We start from the raw sequence: 17925 nt of genomic DNA on the forward strand, positions 1-17925 counted from the left end.
CCCCCCCCCCCCCCGCCCTTTTAAAAATCTCAAAGCTATGTAACGCTTGCCCTTTCCTAGTTGCCTGCTGATGAAGCTGGCAACAATGGCCAGGATAGAGCTTTTCAAAGCTAGGGACTGGCACTACAACTATTTTTATTTATAGTATTGTCATTTTGTTTTGTTTTCTACTCAGTAAAATCTGCAGTGTGTGATTAATCACGCCCAAAAGTTTTTCTGTGTTAAAAAAGTGATAGAAATGGGAGTTGCAGACTCAAGTAGACAAACATCTAACTGGTCCAACTTTGTCCTTAACCATGGTTAGTTTCACTGATCCTGTCCCTGGAGCATAGCACATATATTTTGAGAAAGGGAAAAATCTAGGAAAATGTATAGCAATGTGGATCAATGACTTCATTTAAAAATTTGTTGATTTTTAATTTATTGAAAACTTTAAGATCACGTTTTTGCTTGAAAACACAGTCATTTCTGAATTTCAGTGTGACTTTGGCTTAAAGATCTATTTTTTCTGATAAAATGACCAATGATGATTGACCTTGCAAAAAATGCCATAATTATAAAATACATATTTAGATAATTAAATTATAACCTATCTATAGACAGTAATAACTACAGAAAAAACACGGTTTTAAATGACAATGAAACTATAGAAGTGTCAGCAAGTCATAATACATCTATGGTAAGATAATAGCTGTCTATTAGGGTCTATTAGCATGTTAGATATTTAGTCATCCTAGAAACATTCAATTTATAAACCCAGACTCATAAAAACATTCTAATGATTGAAGTAAGTTTCACTAGCTTTTGTTTTTTTAACACTTTTGAATTTATGGAATTATGTCATCCATGTGAAAGCTTATTTATTTTAGCTCAGGTGACTCCATTATCTAGTTCTGGAATCCTTCAATTAAATATATCATAGACACATTTTGTATTTATATAGGAACCTGGATTTTTGTATGCCTGCTTCTCCACCACCACCCTACCCCTTTGCTGGAATCTGTGCTTCGTTGGATCTGCGAATGGATCTAGGGCCCAAAAAAGGTTAAAAATGACTGCGTTGGCTGACATCCAAGCTGCTTTACTTGAACAGTAGATGTCACCACTGCTCTTTCAAAAGAGCCCGGAGGATTTTTCTTAAAGGGAACACGACAAATAATTTATTAATATAAATTAATATGACTATTAGATGTATATAAAATCAATTGTATAAATTCTAAGGAAAACCTGCCTTCATTAGTCAAGTTTTTTCAATCTACAATAAAGAAAATCTTTATGTTTTCCTTCATATAGTGCGTCCTTTGCTCTTGACAATGATGAAGTTATCTATCATTAAGTGTAAATTTAAGTGCCATCCATTTTCACCAACTCTTCATCATGTTTTCATAGGAAGTATTTTGTGATTCTTGTGCTCATAAAATGATGAATATCACTAGTTTTTCTCCCCGTTTTGAATCCAAATAACATAGCCTCAGAGCCCATGTTCTTAGCCATTATAATTCTACATGGGTAACTTTAAAAAAATAACTTTGGGATGGGGAAGACCTTCTTAAGTGAGATCCAAATGCAGGGTTCCTAAAAGTTATAATTTGGTCACATAATTAAGTTTAAAATACCATACAGTACATCATAAATAAAGTCAAAAGGCAAGTGAAAAATTGGGAAAATATTTACAATGTGAATGCTAGTCAAAGTAGCTTCATAAATCAAGAGAAAAAATGAACAACCTTATAAACAAAACACTGTGGCAAGCAGTTCACCAATAAAGAAATACTGGAGTCAATAAATACAAATAAGGAAGATCCCCAATGCGCTTCATCAGTAAAGAATTGTTAATCTTGACAACAAGGTAGTATTATGGTTCATCTAACAGGTTGGTAAAAATTTTTAATTTGGTGTTAGCACGGATGATAGAATACCCTAAACATAGATAGAAGCATACAGGGAGGCAATCCTTTTGATAAGCAGCTCATTAGTAAACTAATAAAAAATATTTACACACCTTTTGCCACACTAGCTTCACTTCTAAAAATGTACTGAATATGTGTATTATGCAGAGATATGCGTATATATCTTTGCAGGAGATGCAAAGACGCATACATACATGTTCATTTTGCTGAGGTAGGAACAGTATACCAATGAAAATTAGTAAATAGCTTTGTGATAACAGGAAGAAACTGTCCATAGTAGTAGGTAGGGTATAGACCCTGGCATCGTGGGCTCATACTTTCTCTCCTCTGCAACTTACCAGCCATGTCATCTTGAATGTTTTCTTCTTTTTGTGCCTTGATTCCCCATTTGAACAGCGGGAATGGGAAGGCTACTCTACTTCATGCTGTAGAATTAGTGTCAAGTACTGGCAACAGTGACAGGCATTGAATCAATCGGTTGTATTACAGCAGTTATCTTGTTTCCTGAAACAGCTGCATAAATGTAACCCAAAAATCAGAGGTCAGCTCTCTGACCCAGGCAACTGTTATCTTCATCCTGATCAAACCTTAAAGTAGGTCTCAATTCTCCTAAAAGAAATCTTAGACAACAAAATATTAGCAAAATAGATTGAAATATTGCAGAAATCACAAGTGATTGAAAGAGGACTTTAAATCCTGTACTGTGTCTATCCTCACTTAACCTGCCTCTTTCCCCGGCTTAAACTTAACTCATCTTACCCATTGCCTCCACCTTTCCCCCTTTCGCTATTAGAGTTTCCATGTTATTAGAACCAGCTTCTCCAGCTTTCTTTGATCTGTATCTTTGTTCAATGTTTTTCCCGGTACACATTCATGTTTCCTTTTTTCTTTTTGTTTTTTTGTCTTTTTTGTTTTGTAGTTCTGGGGATTGAACTGAGGGCCTAATAAGCATTTGCTTATTAGGCAAATGCTCTACCACTTGAGCCATGCCCCCATCTTTTTCTTTTTCTTTTGTATATATCCTTTGCCCATTTTTAGTATATAGGGTTCATGCTTTCTCATCAAGCTGTAACTTTTCATAAAAATTTCATTATCTTCAATGTCTTCATTGTCTTTATTTTACAGAAAATACTGTTAATTTAACTCAAGAAATATTTAAGAAATGATGAAAGGGTGAAAGATTTTTTAAATAAGTATTACTGAAGTGCTCCAAAGTAAAATGAAACTTTGCATTTTTCCTCGGATTTTTATTGCTGTTACCACATACTTAATATGTAAACACATTTAAATAATTAAATTTGTTTAATTATTGCATTATTTGAAAATACAGCCTCTCTTTCTAATTTGCATTTTATGCTGAAAAACAAGATAACCAGTCTGATTCCTAAATATTTGGCCTTAATTTTCTTTTTGGATTTATCCAGCAAATCCCAGAAACCATCTCAGCCTAACTTCATCAAAGGCGAAGTAAGGGTGAGTGCTACTGAAAGGACATGCAGGGTCTCACAGATTTGACACAAGAATCAAATGATGAAGCTTAGAAGTTTTGGTTACTTCTGCTACTCTGATTGGTACTTTCTAGACTGCTACCATGAATATGACATCAGGACCGTTGACCTGATTCTGTGCTTCTTTCCTTTGTAAATACCAAATTGGGAGACTCTGATAAAGTCTCTCTCTGGGTAAGGAGTAAGTCCATCCCTAGCTTGGTGACCTGTGGTCAGAAATCAGGGTGTCATCATATTGGCAGGACCACTAGAGCCCCACTCTTGAGTTTTAGGGATCATCCCAGGAGAAGGCAGGAGCACTCCAAGAGATGGTCATGACACCATCGTGGTTTTTAAGTCTCAGTGTGACAGAAACACAGAAACATCTTGTCTTTAGCTCTTGTGATCCACATCTGATTGGAGAAGACAAGGTCCCATTGTCCCTGTCGGTCATGTGCAATGTCAGTTCCCATAGGAAAAGCAAACTGGTCTGTAGAGGGAGCCCATCCACAAGGAAAGCTACCTCCTACTCTTCATCCTGCCATGAGCTGTCCTTTCAAGGATGGCTGGCCAGCTGCAGATGTCACTGTCACACTGCTCTTATGCTTGCATAGAATGGTCTGCTCCAACCTGTCTCCCAACTACCCAGGGCCAATTGCCTTTTGGATGGGGTCTCAACCAAAGCTCAGAGTAACAAAAGGAAAAGGCACTCAATGATAACTAACAATGATTCAGTGTAATAGCTCCAAAACTGTGCCTGTATAGACAAGGAGCGTCAGTATTTCATTTTATCGATTCACTCATTTATATGTTTATAAACTCACTCTACACATAGGGATGAAATACACCCTGACCAAGTATGTGATATAAACCATTATTATCATTCAGACCACATGTTTCCAGAAACCCTTTTCCATTCAGACCTCACCTCTTTTCCTCTTACAGGTGAGGTCCCTATGTCACTTCACCAAAGCCTCACTGTCCCCTGCCTCAGGCTCAATTATTGTGAGTACTTTCAATTTTCTGTCTTTCCCTCTACACACAAAGCCTCACAAGTTCAGGGCTCTACCTATCTTTTTCACCAAGGTATACCAGGCCCTGGCACACTACCTGCCACAAAGCAGGAACTCTATAAATAGTTGCTAAACCAAACTGCATTATTCTCTGATGAATTGAAAAAGTAGCAACAACAAGTGTATTGACCATCAGTGCCCGAAAGTTTTCACTGTTCCCGCCAGAGAGCTGCTGGACAGGACAGATTATCTCTGTTTTCTCTGTCACTGATTTACTGTCCTTGGCTTATGTAACAATATCAGCTAATAGAAAGAACTCTGCACTATTGGCCTAAAAACATAACTGAACAAATAATACTCCCTTTCCCCTCCACCAATGGCATCAACATGCTAAAACATTTAAGTATTTCACTAAGTAGAATCTCTGCAAATCCATTGCTTGTCTTTGAAATCATGGTGAATCTCCCTTGTAATATCAGTCAATTTAGAGCAGTAACATAGCTGTGTATAACTTTATGGAAAAAAAACTAACAAGAATGAGAATTAAATAAAATTATTGATAATGTATTGCACATGCCTTTCAAACAGGCATGAACATCCACACCAACACCCATGTATAAGGGTGAAAATAAGGGCTAAAAACGAGTGTGCCAAGGCTAAGACACTATAGTCCTAGGATGATGGCCTGGCCCAAAACAGCAACAAACAAACAAAAAAAGTTACGGGTAAAATTTTTATAATGTGTAATTTCCATTGGACACTATGGAAATGGCTCAAAGCATAGACACCTGGGTTAACCAGACCTGGGTCAAGACTGGGATCAGGACTGACCACCTATGTGCTTTTAGGTAGTTTAACCTCTCTGAACCTCAGTTTCATCATCCTTTGAACTTAGGAGTTTCGAGAATTAAATAAGGTAAATGAATACCATAGCTGAGGCAGGTACCAGTGAAGCCAGCTCACTCACCCTTTTGACAATTATTTATAGGATGCCTATGATGTCCCCTTGCTCACTATGTATTCCCAGCCCCTGGCACACTACCTGCCCGTTAAGACACTCAGGCACTATTTGTGGAATGACTGTTGTGATACACACTGCTCTTAAGAAGCTTGTGTTCTAGTTTTTTCTCCATCATCCTTCTGACAATGGTAAGAATTCCAGTCAGGGCAGAACAGTGTGGTAGTGTGAAAGAACGTCCACGTTCATGTTAAAGAAATCCATTATCTACCAGACGAAAAATTTTACAGACTTCTGGAGGTTGATAGTTATCAACTGTTACTAATTGATAAAATGCCATGGTTAGAAATGCAGTCATTTCTCACTTCAAAAGAAAAACACTGTTTTAGTCTTCTTAACGAATAGTTTTTAAATCAGCAAGAATTCATATATCACTAAAATAAAATCCTGTCCAGGTTATTAAAATAGTATTTCTTAATTATATTTTGAAGGGAAACATTCTTCCATTTTTTTAATTAATGCATTATATTAATTAAATATAATTAATATGTCATATTAATTATACACAGTATATATTAATGAATATATGTTTGGCTTTTTATCAGGTTCTTTATTCTTCCAAGAAAAATTAAAACTAAAGAAAATTATCTTAAAGTTTAAGAAAATTACCTTAAAGTATTATAACTACAATATTAATAAGTGGAGTACAAATTTGGAAATACACAAGTATTTTTCTTCATTTAAATTTAATACTTTGAGTTCAAAGAATTTGGGAATGCACTCTATGCTAGTGAGTTTAGGGTCTCACACTGTTAGAAGATTGATTCTGTTTCAAATTTTTGTTCAAAATACTCTCTTGCTGTAAACCCAGTATCTTTCTAATAATAACAGTGCTTTAATTCAATGAGAATATTTCACTTTCCATACAAAAAGACAGGAAAACACTTTAAAGTAACATATTTGCTGGAATTTGAGCTGTTTTCTTTGAGTTTCCTTTTGATTTTGTAGGCGTTCTTAATCCTGATTGCAACAAACAAATGAACAGACAAGAAAGATGGACTTGGTGGCATAAATGAGCCACACTTACTGTGTGAACATATTAATTGAAGCAGATGAAGCCTTCACCTATATTAAAATGACATTTCTACAACTAATATAAATAAAAGATACAATATAATAGTAAAATGGAACATTGTGTATCCACTCACTATACTAATAATTTTGATTTAGTAATATATAACCTACTGCTATGTTAATAAGGTTTAGAATTTGTTGAAAATTTTAACTTGTATTAACAAAAGACAAAATATGAAACCTGTTTACATTTTCCTTGTGGTATCTGCCATAGCACAGACATGATTATTATTTTATTATTCTGATTAACTTTTAAAGAAAGAATAAGCACATGGTAATATACCAGTCATCTTGATTTTAATGATCTCTTTTAAAGAGGGATTCCATGATTGCTTACAAGCATAAGCATGCACGTATATCTTTAGTGAATTCACAATGTTAGTGAATGCCTTGTGAACAGGTCAAACTTTTTGTGCTTGGGTTAAATTTTTTTCTCCCACATTTTTTGTGAGTTTGTGTAGCATGCACATTAATTTACAAGAAATGTGACCCATGGCTCTTAGGAAAGCCTCATTCCCATCATTTTGTCTGATTAAATGAATTGAAGAAACTTAGTGTTTCTAAATTGGCCAACAGGCAAGAATAGTTGTATGACAAGTAAATAAGTCTTGCTGGGAAGATGTTGCTTAAGTGGTAAAATGGTTCAGCCAACAAGTGAATCAAAAAAATTAAATATTAACTAAAGAAGGGTAACCATTTCTGAAGTCATGCCTAACAGAGGACCCAGTATATATAGGATTGAAGATAACTCAGCTAAGTCTACAGGCAAAAGAGGATTTCTTAGAACTTCCAAAAATTTGAAACCATGAAATACCTATTATTGCTATTATTATGTGTTTTCTCAGTTAAGTCCCAAGGTGTTGATGACTACGAAGATGAGGTGATTTTTAAAATATTATTATATTGTTACTAATTGTATTCATATAACATGTAATAGAATGGTAATCTGATATGAATAGCTGTTTAAATGAAGTTACCTTTGACTGTTGCTATGAAACTAAATTATTAATGGCAGGGATCTATTTTACTTAAGGAATACTTCATAGAATTGCACATATGAAAGCAAAATAATTTATTGTTTTCTGGTTTATCACCTTTGTTTTAGCAGGATGAAGATGGCTTAGCTAACTAACATAAAATGTGTTTTTTTTTCTCCTTGCTACCCTGAGTATTCTGATCTTTCACTTAGTTCTAGCAATACTTATTAATTGTAAAGATAAAAATCTAAAATATTTGCAAGCTACAAGATAGCAAAAGCAGTGTTTTTAAAGGAAAAGAAAACTGTGGTAGATAAGTTGCTCTTTGGTGAAGGAGGATAATATATAATTCCTGAGGTTACTGACTATGACCAAAAATTACAATCAAGTGTAGTAACAGAAAATGAAATACTCTTTTTAGATGAAAAAATTTAAATCAGAGGTGGTATTTATTGTTAATATTGATGGTTATGAAACACAGCTCAGTCTAATTTATAGAATAGTTTTTTCTTAAGTGTTATTTTTGTCAACTTATTGTTTTGATGTTATCAACAATATAGAAATGGGAGGAGGAGGGGGAAAAGAACACAATGGAGGAGGGTTAATTTTAAAATTTTTTAATTAAAAAAATAGAAATGTACTTGGAAAAATTGCTGTTTGAAGAATTTTAATTTAATTATCAAATGCATCATGACCAAATTTATTGTGCAAAACACAGTATCTCCACACTAGAAATAAGAATAGAAGATTATCATGTTAAGTGAAATTAATCAGACTTGACAAAGACCATTTATTTCTCTCATATGTGAAATTTAGAAGAAATAAAAAAGGACATGAAAATGAAATGAGGACTACTAGGAATGTGGAAGGGGAAAAGTGTGGGGAGGAATGAGGGTATCAGAGAGGGTGAATATGATATACACATATATGAACATTTCATAATGAAATCCACTGCTTTGTACAATTAATATATGCTAATACTGTTTAAATGAGAGGATTCATTTTGGATTATTTGTTGACTTTGACGGGAACATAAGTGTTCTGATGATCAGATTGTACGTATAAACAGATTCTTGTCTGGTTAATCACATTAGGTAAGAAAAATGTAAAGAATGTTTAAGACTAAGTTTTTGGAAAGTACTTTGCAAGTACTTTCACATTCCTACTCACTAACTAATCCTCACAGAAAAAGTTTAGTAGCTTAAGCTCCACAGTGGATTTTCTGGTTTTAGTTATTTGAAAAAGTGGTCTTCAGAGATCCAAATACCCCAGAATCCTTTAAATATTTTTCACTTTCTTTCCTCTAGTAAATCCAGACCATCAATGTGTCCTCTCTACTGCTCTAAAACAAAAAGGAAATTTTTTCTTTAAAATTTATTTTCAATAAAAAGGTGATTCACATAGCATAAATTTTGTGTTAGAGTAGACAAGGTCTGGTTGAGGATATGCCTTCGATGTGAGACATGTATGTTCCTCCAGCTCTTCATGCATTAAGGATGTATGTGTATGTAGTCAGCAGTTAAGCAGGCAAATCTGAAGCTACTCTGCCTGGGTTTCAAGTCTAGCACCACCCCACTGGATGTTAGGTAACATAATAATAATTTAATGAACAATAAAATTCCAAATGCAGTTCATTCAATGAATTTTAGACTCACATAATTGCAAGAGAGCTTAGCTGCTGCTTCATATTTTGTTATGTTAATCTGTGGCATGTCCCCTAAGAGTGTAACTATTGACAAAGAATCTATAATAATATGTTTAATCTACATCAAAACATTTAAATTGCATTGCATATTTTTCACTTCAAGATGTTATAATGTAGTATTTTTAAATCAGCAAATGATTTTAATTGCAACACAAAAAACTTGAGAATTAGTTTTATATGAGAAAATCATGGTGGTTAATAAATCATGAAGGAAATCTTAAGAGAATGACTTAACAATTTTATCAATAGAAAGTAGAATTAGCAAGGGAGAAGTCATTTAAATAATAGTATCTGATTTGTATGATCCCAGTAAAATGACAATGAGCACTTACAATGTGCCAAGTAGTGTTCTAAGGGTGTCATCTGTAAAAACTTAATCTTTACAATAATCTTATAAGGCAGAGACAAACTGTGATTACCCTTATCTTACAGATAAGGAAACGGAAACATGAAGTAATTTGCCCAAGGTTTCATAGCTAGTAAGTGTAAGGTCAAGTCTTACATTCAAGTTTAAGCTCATAGTAGCTACTGTTTTTGTAGTATGTTAGGAGCAAAGATTGTCTTATTACAAATAAATTTTTTTATTGTTTTATTATTCATATGTGCATACAAGGCTTGGGTCATTTCTTAAGTACGATTATGTAAGGATTAGCCTGATCATCAATTCATAAAAGTTGAAAGTGAGGAAATAATTAGTAACAATTGTAGGAATTTAGTAATCCAGGAGGCTTGAAGATAATCATTCTTCTTGACTGTATAGACTTCTGACGATTTTGTCCAATGTTTAGATTTTAAAGACCTAAGGTCATAACTATTTATAATCTGAGGCAGTATTGTGTTAGGGACTCTTTTTAAAGACTTTGTTGGACTTTCATTTGCTACTGAAGAGATATAAGTAACCTTCTAATTCACCACCACCAGCTAGCCAGTGGATGGACCTGAAGCAAATCATCAGGCTTGTGATAACCTCAATTACACCTTTGAAATAATTTATAACACTTCATTTTGTTTCTGTCTGGCTCTTTGTAGGGTGGGTTTGATGCCCGTAGTCATCGACCCATTGACCGGAAGAGGGAAGAGCCTCCCAGTCTGAGACCTGCCCCACCTCCCATTAGTTCAGGTGGCTATCGGGCTCGTCCAGCCAAAGTAGTTGCCAACAAAAAGAAGACAGAGAAAAGAGCCCCTGATGCTGGCGGCTGTCTCCATGCTGATCCAGACCTGGTGGGTATACTAGTGTTTCTTGCATTGGGGGGTGTCTTATTCAGAGAAGCTTAGAATGATTCATGGACCTGCCTCACCATCACTGCTATTTTGTTTACTTAGGTAATAAAATTAAAAACATAAACTTAATTGGGTCTTTGGTCTAGGCTTTCTTTCTTGGGTTTTTTGTTCTGGACACAAGATAATAAATCTGGATATATGTATGGGTATTGCCTATGTCTTTGAATCTTGCCTATTTCCTTTGTTCAAGTGAGTAAACTTTTCATAACTTAATTACATTTCTTCTGTAGGAAGGACTATTTTTAAAGTTTATAAGAGTATAATGATAACTCTCAAGTTTCTGCTCTTCTATAAAGAAAATCGAATATCAACTTCTTGTATTGACTAATAAGATCATTTTTTGGGGGGTGGAGATGGCAGAAATCAGGGCTTCACACCTGCTGGAAAGAGGTTTTACCACTTGAGCCACACCCTTAGTCCTTTCTGTGTTGGTTATTTGTGCCCAGGGCCAGTCTGAACCATGCTCCTTCTATCTGAGCTTCCCCATGTAGCTGGGACAACAGCTGAGCACCACCAAGCCCAGCCATTGGTTATGATGGGGTCTCATGATAATTTTTGCCCTGACTGGCCTTGAGCCACAATCTCCTTGATCTTCCCCTCATGAGTAACTAGGCCTGAACCACCACTCCTGGCTGAGGTCATTGAATTTTTGTACTATGTGCTATTTTATCAAATATCCATAACCCAAATTCATCATCTAATGCCCGCTGTTTTCTTTGTTTGCAGGGAGTGTTGTGTCCTACTGGATGTCAATTACAAGATGATTTGCTAAAACAGGAAAGACCAATCAAAAACAGTGTTGCTGAGTTACATAACAATGTGGGATCTGTATCCCAGACCTCTACTGCCACCTATCAGTACATGACTGTGCTAAAAGACATGTGGAAAAAGAGGCAGGCCCAAATGAAAGGTAGCTACCCTGTGGTTTACATTTGACTCTTATAAATTCAGAACTGTTAGACAGTCATGACAGTGAGTATGAGATGAACATTTCCAGGCTGTCCCTGCCTTTCATACTGCTTTCAGTCAGCCCCGCCACTGTGGGGTCCTCACTTAGACACCTTCACCCACAACTTTCCCTGATACATACTATTCCAGGATTAGTCCCAGTGTGGCATCTACAAAGATGTTTTTCTATGAAACATTTCACTATAGTTTCTTATTTTCAGCCTGTAAGAAATTTGTCTTGTAACTCAAAAGGCAATATTCACAAAGTAAAACTCCAGCATCTTTAGATTTAACAGTTGAGGTTTGGGATATGAGTGAGTAATACGTGATAGACAATTGACTTAGGGATAGTGATATCTAAATGTGAATCTTGAGATGTGAACATTGAGCACGACAGAGGGTGAGCCTGGTCTCAGTGAGTAGCTTACCCAAATTTAGACATTTATCAAAGGAATCAAAAGAATCATGAATGATTTTTGTAAATTTCCAGACTTTGCAGTACTCATATGGAATTTTTAAGTAAACCAAGTGTATCCACTCTGTAAGACATTGTACTTCTGAGCTGGAATGTCCAAATACTGTCTTCTCCTCTTTTCCTCACCAAAGAGCTAAACAAGCTATTGTTTTTATTAATGGGTATAATCTTTAGCTTGTACCCATGGTAAATTGCTGATATGGTAGCTGGCCTCTATGTTAATTTGTACATGCCATAGGTCAAATAATTTTCCCTAAATTCAACTATATGTCACGACTGCTTGATAGGTACTCAATGTCTATTAGTTTATTATCAGAAAAATCAAAATCATAATTCTATAGTTGAATACACTTTGTTTTTATAATGTGAAAAATGTTGACCATTCCTACAAAATTTCATTTTTCCAGATAATGAAAACGTGATAAATGAGTACTCCTCAGTGCTGGAAAACCAGAGAATATATATAGAGGAGACTGTAAATAGTAATATCCCAATTAACCTTCGTGTGCTCCGCTCAATCCTGGAAAACCTGAGAAGCAAGATACAAAAATTAGAATCTGATGTCTCAGCTCAAATGGAATACTGCCGCACTCCATGCACTGTCAGCTGCAACATTCCCGTGGTGTCTGGCAAAGGTAACAAGTAAACAAACATATTTCTAGTATTTCTAGAGGGTTCCAGAAGAGTTCAGTCCTCTAAAAATGAGAGAACTGAAAAATAAATCAAGTGGGTTTTCCCCAAAAAGGCATAATGACATTAAAGCACTTTATGAAGATGTCCTTGGCATGCTGTATCCTGCCATGCTAACTTTACCAGTTTCTGAAGAGCAGAATGGAACATAGTGATGGTGGTAGTTTCAGGGGTGGCTGATGTGTGCATATGTGTGCATGTATGTGCTTGTGTGAATAGATGACAAGACCATGGAAAGATGGAGGAGTTTCCCCATCCATGTGTTCTATCTCTTTGTGGATATTTCAGGGCACAAAAGTGCAAAAGGATATTTTCCATTTTTCTTAAAAAATAAAATTCCTCAAAACTAAGTTTGGTTTCCAGTTAAGGGACATTTCAATTTCTACAATATTATTCTAAAATGTCTATAATAAAACAGTTCTCTGTAACTTAGGTAATCAGTTATGTTAAAAGAATGGGAGACTAAAGACCATGTGGTTATATTGTAGGTCCTTGAACATAATATGTTATCTTATGTTTACAGAATGTGAGGAGATTATCAGGAAAGGAGGTGAAACATCTGAAATGTATCTCATTCAGCCTGACAGCGCCATCAAACCATATAAAGTATACTGTGACATGAACACAGAAAGCGGAGGCAAGTATTAGATGTTAACACATCACTCTGCAACTATTTTACATGCAAGAAAGCAAGACCTCATTCTAACAAATCTAGCAATGAAGTATTTGAATTGGAATTCAATCTGAGATTTTAAAATGTTTTAAATGTCTTTGATTCATGGTTTGGGGTAAGATAAAGCTCTCATGTTTCTTTCCTTATATCTATTTTGGAAAGCCAAATATAAATGGGCATAAAATGAATTGAATGGACAATGGACTCAGACACTTCTTTCAAAATATTATTTGTTCCTGGTTAACTTACACTATGTTTGTTTCTATCAATCAAAGGGTGGACAGTAATACAGAACCGTCAAGATGGTAGCGTTGACTTTGGCAGGAAATGGGACCCATACAAACAAGGATTTGGAAATATTGCAACCAATGCAGATGGGAAAAAATATTGTGGCTTACCAGGTAAACCTGGGGGTAACAAGATAAAAGCACTTTATTTAATATGGGATTTTTTTCCATTAAAAACATTGGGTATTGGGAGTCCATTTTAGGTTTTAGACAGTTAAGAGATGATTAACTATAAAATGTAGAAACTAAAGGTATGGGGGGGGAAAGCAGCTGTTGGTTAACAAAGTTTTTAATTGTGTGAGATTTTATTTTATTTTTCCTTTAGGTGAATATTGGCTTGGAAATGATAAAATCAGTCAGCTGACCAAGATGGGACCCACTGAACTTCTGATTGAGATGGAGGACTGGAAAGGAGACAAGGTCAAGGCACACTATGGAGGATTCACAGTGCAGAATGAGGCCAACAAATACCAAATCTCCGTGAACAAGTACAAAGGAACAGCCGGCAATGCTCTCATGGACGGAGCTTCCCAGCTGGTGGGAGAAAACAGAACCATGACTATACACAATGGCATGTTCTTCAGCACCTATGACAGAGACAATGATGGCTGGTATGTGTTGTGCTCTTCATTCCTATTTCAAAAGCTCCTACTAATATTATTACTCATGAATATTATGACTCATTAATAATGGCTAACATCATTAACAACTGCCACTACTTGGGCCCTATCTGCCAGCCATCGTACCAAGCTCTCCATATATCACTTGAAAGCATTTCAGCTGTAAAGTACCCATTATTAATCTCATTTTACAAATTAAATTTAGTTAAATAATTTACCCAAAGTCACACATTGTCAAGAATTGGAATTAACGCATAGTCACTTTGTGAGTTAGGAGCAGTTAGATTAGTACCTGCATCTTTATCTTCTTTTTTATTTTCATGGTACTGGGGTTTGCATTCAAGGCCTCATACTTGTTAGGCAGACACTCTACTTGAACCGTGACCCTATGCTTTTTTAGTTATTTTTTATATAAGATTTTATTTTTTGCCTAGGGCTAGCCCTGGACTGTGATCTTCCTACTTACGTAGCAGGGATTATAGGCGCACGACACCATGTCCAGGTTGTCTTTTGAAATGGATTCCAGGCTCTCCTAGATCCTCAATTCTCCCAGTCTCTGCCTCCTGAGTAGCTAGATCTGTGTCACCACACCTGGCCTGTATCTTTATCTTCTATTGTTTATATGAAGACCATAATTTTGTTTTCCAGGTTTTCTAATACTTAGGTATCTAAAAATTATCATTTCGGTATGAAGTAACCAATGTAATTCCTTCATGAATTGGCTGCATACACCCAACTATCTCCCTTTCTTGTTATGAGACAGAGATGGCCTTTGGTGTCCTGGTGGAACTTCACCTGCAGGGCCCAGAGGAAAGAGTACCACTTCCAACTGAGTATATCAGTCTCCCTGTGGGTACTCAGCAAAGAGTGAACTTGACAACTGTAGTTCTGTGTCTAATAATCCAAAACATGTTTCCTTTCAGGGTAACTGCAGATCCAAGAAAACAGTGTTCTAAAGAGGATGGTGGTGGATGGTGGTATAACAGATGCCATGCAGCCAATCCAAATGGCAGATACTACTGGGGAGGACAATACAGCTGGGACATGGCCAAGCATGGCACAGATGATGGCGTGGTGTGGATGAATTGGAAGGGGTCATGGTACTCAATGAAGAAAGTGTCTATGAAGATCAGGCCCTTCTTCCCACAGCAATAGTCCCCAAAACACTGATTTTTATTCTTCTATATGTGACAACATTTTTTACATTATATTATTGGAATTTTCTTTCATACATTATATCCTCCAAAACTCTCAAACAATCGTGAGTGTGACTTTTTGGAAAGGGATTAGGATAAAGGACACTAAAAACAGCACATATTTTCCTTTTCATTCTTCATTTCCCTCACCTAGCAAGAAGTAATGAAAAGAATATGGTGGCTACCATCAGTTGATTCCAGTTGATTGTGAAAAGTTTCAAGTTAGGAAGAGGGGACATCTGTCTTCATTGTAGCAAAGCAGTGAGGCAAACTAAAAACCTACCTTTAAAAGTCTACTTTTAAAATGCTATTTATTTATGTAACATCTGTCACAGAAAACCTTTCAGGCTTCCTAATTAAAACAGTCTCTGCTGCAATAAATTGTTTTCTTATTTTGTGATCTACATGACCAATGAGTTAGCCCTTGGACTTGTAGGACAGAGAAGTAAGCACAATGTCAAGTATCTAATGAGCCCTCATCCAACATTTGAAGAGTCAGAATCTCACTCTGTACCATGGAAAACCCACTACTTTACTCCTTAATAGGATGTCAGAATCTGAATATCCAAAAGTACAATCAGGGTGATGTCTTCACCATGTGAAATACAAGATAGAATTTGCCCATTGCCCTCAATTAAGGTTTTGGTCGTTGTTGTCTACATAGTCACACACTAGAATTAGTGCAGACACTTCTGTTGTTTCTATTGCTTTCCATAGTTGGGTATGTCATCTCCACCCCAATTCAGTCCTCCTTCCCAAGTGTTGTCATTGCCACCCATTTTCATGGAACTTGATTAAGACTCATCTTCTTAACCTCTGTATCTAAGGACAGATTATTAATTTATGTCTCTGGAGTGCTGCCTCTCTCTTAGCTCCTCCTCAACTCTGCCTCACCTTTACTTAGTCTCCCTGCACAAGTTCTGTCACCTACAGCGTGTACCCCACTTGGGTATTGTCCTCAAAACCAAGTGACTTGCCTGCTTAATTAGCTCCTTGCTGTCTATATCCAAATTCCTTAAGCCCAAATCCTGTAATTGGAGGTGAAAATGGTTTACTGCTTGCTCCCAGTACCACCTCCTGCCCCCTCCACTACCATGGACATTTTGTTCAAAATTGGCTTTTCACCATTCCAGAGCAGGTCAGGCCCTTAAATCCATTTTCAGTGGCTTTCTTAAGATATAATTGATATGAAAAAAAAAAAAAAGTAAAAAAGGCAAACAAACAAAATAACCTTGACCATGTTTAACAGATACAACTAGATAAGTTTGAACATATCTACATATATATATATATACACCTATATCTAGAGAAACACATTCGAACTAAATTTCCATGGTGGTGCCATCATCCAGGTCAAAGTATTACATACATCTGTCATCTCCTAAAGTTTCCTAGTGTCCCTTTGTTTTGTCATATTGTAGTAAGAATATTTGATATGCAATCAACCCTCTTAATAAAACTAAGTGCCTAATACTGTATTGCTCTTTACAGACGCTGTATACACAGAAGCTCTCTAGGACGTCCATTACTGTGATTTCACACCCATCAAAATATTCCCCCTTCCCTACTCTACCCTCAGAAACTACCATTCGATTTTCTGCTTCAATTATTTTGACTACTTTTTTTAGATAGCATGGGTACCCCTGTATACTGTTGTAGGAATTTAAAATAGTGCAATCACTCTGGAAAACAGGGTGTGAGCTCCTCAAAAACTTGTGAAATAGAATTGCCATACGATTCAACAATCTTCTTCCGGATATCCAGAAGATTTGATGTTAGGAGCCTGCAGAGACACCTGCACACGCATTCATGCAGCATTATTCACAAAGCCCAGGCTCTTTTCTATGATGTGCTCTTTGTCAGCAGCGCATTTTCCCCAACAGCATCTGACAAATTGCTATTTATTTTGAAAGTTCAGTAAATTGCCAAGACCCACAGAGAACTTTCTGAAACCTTTGGGCAATCTGTTACTTTTTGATAATTAATGCCTATAACTGATTTCTTTGTTTGATACACCTTTTTTCTTCACTAATAATGAGATCTTCAACTTTGATTCTAGAATTGTCAACCAAAAGGGCTTACTTCATAAATTCCTAAGTATTGAATGACTAAGCTATCAAAGTCTTTGCTACCCCTGATTTTATACAAAACTCATTTCTAATAAAGGCACCATGGAAATTCAGTATGCAAAATACTTAGAAGCAGACATTTTAATGCAAAGCCAAGAGTACAAAAGTCCACTGAATGAAGAGGGAGGGGAAAGTGCAGTCCTCTGACCTCTGCTGGAACTTATGCAGTAAACACAGAGGACCTAATAAGTCCCTAGAGCCTGAAGTAAAGTCACAGATTAAAACCACCAAAACAGACAATCTGGTGGTCAATTCCTAGTTAATGTACAAGTAGCAGAAACACATTCATCTCCAGTGATAATGTAGTATGTATGTCTACTAGAAAAAAAGCAAGCTTTCTTTTCCTTGATGGTTCTGGGGTTTGAACTCAGTGCATCACGCTCACAAAGCAGGCACTCTACTACTTGAGCCTCGCCTCCAATCCATTTTGTTCTGGTTATTT

General features: G+C 36.1%; 1 protein-coding gene across 1 annotated transcript; it reads left to right on the forward strand.

Moving 5' to 3' along the window:
• Positions 1 to 7224: 7224 nt before the first annotated feature.
• Positions 7225 to 15735, forward strand: Fgb (fibrinogen beta chain). The gene is made up of 8 exons (XM_074041335.1): positions 7225 to 7382; positions 10214 to 10405; positions 11192 to 11375; positions 12296 to 12523; positions 13102 to 13215; positions 13527 to 13652; positions 13864 to 14149; positions 15082 to 15735. The coding sequence occupies exons 1-8, from the start codon at positions 7308 to 7310 to the stop codon at positions 15311 to 15313; spliced, it is 1437 nt and encodes a 478-aa protein (XP_073897436.1). The 5' UTR covers positions 7225 to 7307; the 3' UTR covers positions 15314 to 15735.
• The last annotated feature ends 2190 nt before the right edge of the window (positions 15736 to 17925 follow it).

Source organism: Castor canadensis, chromosome 9, assembly GCF_047511655.1.
Source record: "Castor canadensis chromosome 9, mCasCan1.hap1v2, whole genome shotgun sequence".
Classification (NCBI taxonomy): Eukaryota; Metazoa; Chordata; class Mammalia; order Rodentia; family Castoridae; genus Castor; species Castor canadensis.